Here is a 5,000-nt window from a genome sequence, read left to right on the forward strand (position 1 = left end):
ACAAATTTCCATTTGAAGGCCAAGCTGCAAACCATTTATGTACATTCCAGATTCTATGATAATTACGCTGCCACTTCTACATTTTGATTTGTAAATAATCACTTCTTTTTCTTGATAATTGTAAATAAAAAAACAAAAATTATGACAGGAAAGAATTAACCGTATTATTTAACTGCTTCTGTTAATAAAAGGTATCCTTTGATTCCTCTGTTATGGCAACAATCCTATCAAAATATATTCCTCAACCTATCTTGTGTCAATGAATAGATATCCTGTGAAGAAATGAAATTCAAATTCCATTCAATCTCAGTCCTTAAAGGGTTATTTAAAAGAAATTATTACTAGTGTGTAATACACTTTAATTCAGAAAACAATGGAAATATATTCAGATAACAAAAAGCATCACAGTTTTGAGGGAAAAGTATGAAAAATTAAGTAATTTCTCATGTCTCAGGCACAATAAATCAACTTGTTCACCGTAAAAACAAATGATTGTCAGTCACAGCATCAAAAATGCACATGCACTAATGTAACCTATGTCATACCATAGTTTTACCATTAGTAAAGATACAATATGCTTAATATAAACATCAAGAGCTAACAAATAATATAATCTGAGATAATTGAAAAGCATACTTCCTAAAAAAATGCTCATTATAGCACAATTATTGAACAATTTCTTTCTAAAATTTCCTTTTATATCACTGAATATCTGTCAGCTACACCAAGAAGGGGGGGGGGGGGGCGGATGTAATCATATATATATACAAACATCATGGAGGGAATGTCACTATCACTGATGGAGAAGAAATAAAAGGATAAAAACATAAAAGGAAAATAAGTAATAATAAAAAATTAAAATATGACTACAACTAATAGTATAACTATCCTACATCTTACCATTCTGAAGCCAGCAGGAGATATTAGCAGCACTTAAAGGGTAGAGTACATTATGTCCTAATGCCAAAGCTAAACAATAAGCAAGCCAATTGAAAATGACAAAATAAGTAGTATACTTTAATGGAAAAAACAAAGTATGATGATAAATTAATTACATTTGTGACTACATAAATTTTTTCACAAAAGCTGTGTTTCTCCATAAGCTTGAATCTGCCAAAAGACTGATCTATACAAATAAACGGTATACCTGTAGACTCTTTTGTATACTCTGTTGTCTTAAAACTTAAAATTTTAATAAAAATTTCAGAGCAAAATGTTATCAAACACCGAAGAGGAGACACCGAGTTTTGGTTTTGGTTTACAAATGCCACAATAAAGTAACTCATCGCTTACCATTACGCATTAATAAAAAGAAATAAAGAAAAAAATACTACATGTTCTTAAACTTATTTTTATACACGCTTGCCCATCCCAAACTGTATCTTAACAAATAGTATCAAAATTCTCCAACAATGCACTTTCATTGATGTGCTTGTACAGTATCACACAGCTGCCCATTACTTCTACCTTCCTTTTATATCTAATCCCTTTCATATCTAATCCTAGGAAAGATGAGAAAAAAAAATATATGTATATATTTGTATATATGTACATATATACATATATATACATGTGTATATGTATATATATAATGGACACACACACACACACACACACACACACACACACACACACACACACACACACACACACACACACACACACACACACACACACACACACACACTCACTCACTCACTCACTCACTCACTCACTCACTCACTCACACACACACACACACACACACACACACACACACACACACACACACACACACACTCACACACACACACTCACACACACACACACACTCACACACACACACTCACACACACACATACTCACACACACACACACTCACTCTCTCTCTCACACACACACACTCACTCACACTCACACACACACATACACACACTCACACTCACACACATACACACACTCACACAAACACACACACACTCACACACACAAACACTCACACACACAAACACTCACACACACAAACACTCACACACACAAACACTCACACACACAAACACTCACACACACAAACACTCACACACACAAACACTCACACACACAAACACTCACACACACAAACACTCACACACACAAACACTCACACACTCCCACAGATATATATACATACGTATATATATACATATGTATATACATACATACATATATACACATACATTTATATATATATATATATATATATATATATATATATATATATATATATATACATATATACATATATACAATAAAAGTAATAGAACAATTAACACTGATGAGAGAATAGCAAAGATCCTTCACTAACATACAAATATCAAAGTGCAATTCATAAATGTGCAACCCACCATGCCTTAAACTACAACTGCAATCGTATGAGTAATTTATATGATGTATTCCTTAGAAAAATATCAGATCACTAAAGATACTATTAAGACATTCACAGATGCTCCATTATAAAGGTAAAAAAATTACAATTTAATACATATAGACAAAGTCACTGTAATCTATTAATTTGTAAAAGGCATAAAAAAGGCACAGTAATTCGTACTATTCCATATTTTGAAAGACATTTTACCTGTTTCTTTTGAAAAGATACTTGACAGAGCTAAACAGGGAATTACCTTGAAAGGAATCCTTATTACCATGTATACAAGTAAAAATTATGTTTAATGTATTACAAAAATTGTAATGGTAATGTATGGCAAAACTGTTCGTTCATTTTTGAAAATTCGCACAAAGTTAACATACAAAACATCATAAGCATTACCCTGCACACTTACAATAAATGATATGGAAACCAGATTCTCTTACTGAGCTATACATGCATACGAGCATCTGACTCACTCTAAATGGTAATTGATAGCATTACTACGTAAAGTAATACAGTAATATTACTTTAACACAAGCTGAATGGAAAAAGCTGCAATACTACCTAAGAAGAGAGATGGTCACTAAAATAATATGTCAGACCTAGTTTTAGTAAGCCTAACAAGCAATGTCCTCTATTCTTAAACTTTATTTTCTTATCAACATTACAACAATTTCTATAAAATTCTTCACATTAATTTACTATTTCTGAACCTTTTTTCCAAAAGATGTTTCATGATACATAAATAACAGCATCACAATGACAAAATTCTGTCATTCATGAGCAATCACATTTTATTTCAAGAATTCCCACATTACATTACAGTATATACTTAAAATGACTTCAAAGTTTAGGTACCCATTATGAGTGACTATATTGCTACACTGCAATTTGGAGATTCACATATATAAAATATTCTAATGCACCAAAAAAACACATTAAAAGAATAAATTACCTATATCGTACTCTCTATTTCCAAATATGCAGTTTCTAATTATATACTACACTCTACCAAGACTTTTAAAAACCTGAGTTTTTACCTTTAACAGTCATTAAAAAATCTGTTCACTTATCAATACTATGACTAAGCACCACCCAAGAACAAATAAAATACAATAAGCTGCAACAGTATCATCAGTATCTGTATTTTTTAAATGTAAAGCAGAAATGCAACACTTGAAATATGTGTACAAAATGTAACCTCATTGATGTAAACTTTAAAAAATTATAAAAATATGTATCATCACTTTTTGTGACCAAAATACTCAACAAATAAGACTCCATTACATGTCATACATTCCATCAATAAGGAAATCCATCCGAGCATAGTGTCTTCTCATCCACACATCTTGCAGTCTTCGGATACCTAAAATCATGACAGTGATAACAATGCACAAGAGCAATACGATTCCCACAGCAGCTGGTGTGTATGCACCACTACCCTCTGAATCCTTCTCCTCTGCATCAAGGTTGTCTACAGCTGCTGTTGGCTTCGAGCGGCTCTCACTGGAGTCAGTAGAAGGTGGGCTGCTCTCTGGCTTTGTGCTGTTGGAAGACTCATTCTGGCTGGCCAAATGTACGGTGGGTAGTACTGGGCTTGGGGTTGGAGATCCCTTCAAAGGTTTGGTGGGGCTAATTAGGCTTGGTGTAGGTTTCTTCTGTGGACTAGATGGTAAGGCATTGACAGCTGCCGATGGATTAGACTTTGACTTTTCAGAAAGCACTGCACTACCATCTGATACTGTGCTCTCTTTCACAACCGTTGGGTCTTTCTGGGTTGGGATTTGCATATTAGCCTCAGAAACTATGGGGTTAACCAGTTCAGCATCAACACCTTTCTTTGGAACTACAGATGGTTTTAAGTTCTCTGGATCAGCACCTTTTTTGGGAACTACAGATGGCTTCAGGCTCTCTGGATCAGCATCTTTCTTTGGAACAACAGATGGTTTTAGGCTGCTTGGGTCTGCACCTTTTTTAGGAACTACAGATGGCTTCAGGCTCTCTGGATCAGCACTCTTTTTTGGAACAACAGAAGAAGGTTCGTATACCACTCCTTTCTTTGGAACAGATGACTTTTTCTTGCCAACTGGTTTTACTACATCTGGACTCTTCAAAATTTCTTCTGCATCATCTGTGAAATAAATTATGAAAATTATGGTGACTATTCTCAGTTACGAGGACCAACCTTGGCAGTGACCTTTTTGGTTTCTTTAAAATGTAAGATTTCCAAAGCGACATAACTATTCTAATTTTATCTCAACAAAAAAATAAGAATGATGTAATACAAACACCTATTTTTTCAAAAGATCAGCTCTACGGAATACAATATACTACCTCAAAAAATAGGTTCTTGATGGAGACAAAACTCCCTAAAAATAACATTATAGGGATAGTGTGTCTTCCCATTTTCTAAGATAACCAAATAAAAATGATTTTCAGGTAGAGATTTCAGGAGGGACAAACCCCCTAAACATATCACGAGTAGGGACAAGTCAAATTATAAGAGAACAGATGAGAAAAAGAGAGTGCGATAGAGAGAGGGGAGATAGGGGAGAGGGGAGGGAGGAGAGAGGGGAGGGAGAGAGAGAGGGGAGGGAGAGAGAGAGGGAGGAGA

At 34.3% G+C, this 5,000-nt stretch overlaps 1 protein-coding gene across 5 annotated transcripts in view; it reads right to left on the reverse strand.

Moving 5' to 3' along the window:
* Positions 1–2,497: 2,497 nt before the first annotated feature.
* LOC113816190 (uncharacterized) overlaps positions 2,498–5,000 on the reverse strand; it is a 14,847-nt gene continuing 12,344 nt past the window's right edge. For all 5 annotated transcript variants that reach the window (XM_070142973.1, XM_070142972.1, XM_070142970.1 and 2 more), the window contains exon 4: positions 2,498–4,517. In XM_070142973.1, the coding sequence (XP_069999074.1) occupies positions 3,670–4,517 (848 nt within the window). In that variant the 3' untranslated portion in view covers positions 2,498–3,669. The remainder of the gene's footprint in view (positions 4,518–5,000) is intronic.

Source organism: Penaeus vannamei, chromosome 30 (genome assembly GCF_042767895.1).
Source record: "Penaeus vannamei isolate JL-2024 chromosome 30, ASM4276789v1, whole genome shotgun sequence".
Lineage (NCBI taxonomy): Eukaryota > Metazoa > Arthropoda > Malacostraca > Decapoda > Penaeidae > Penaeus > Penaeus vannamei.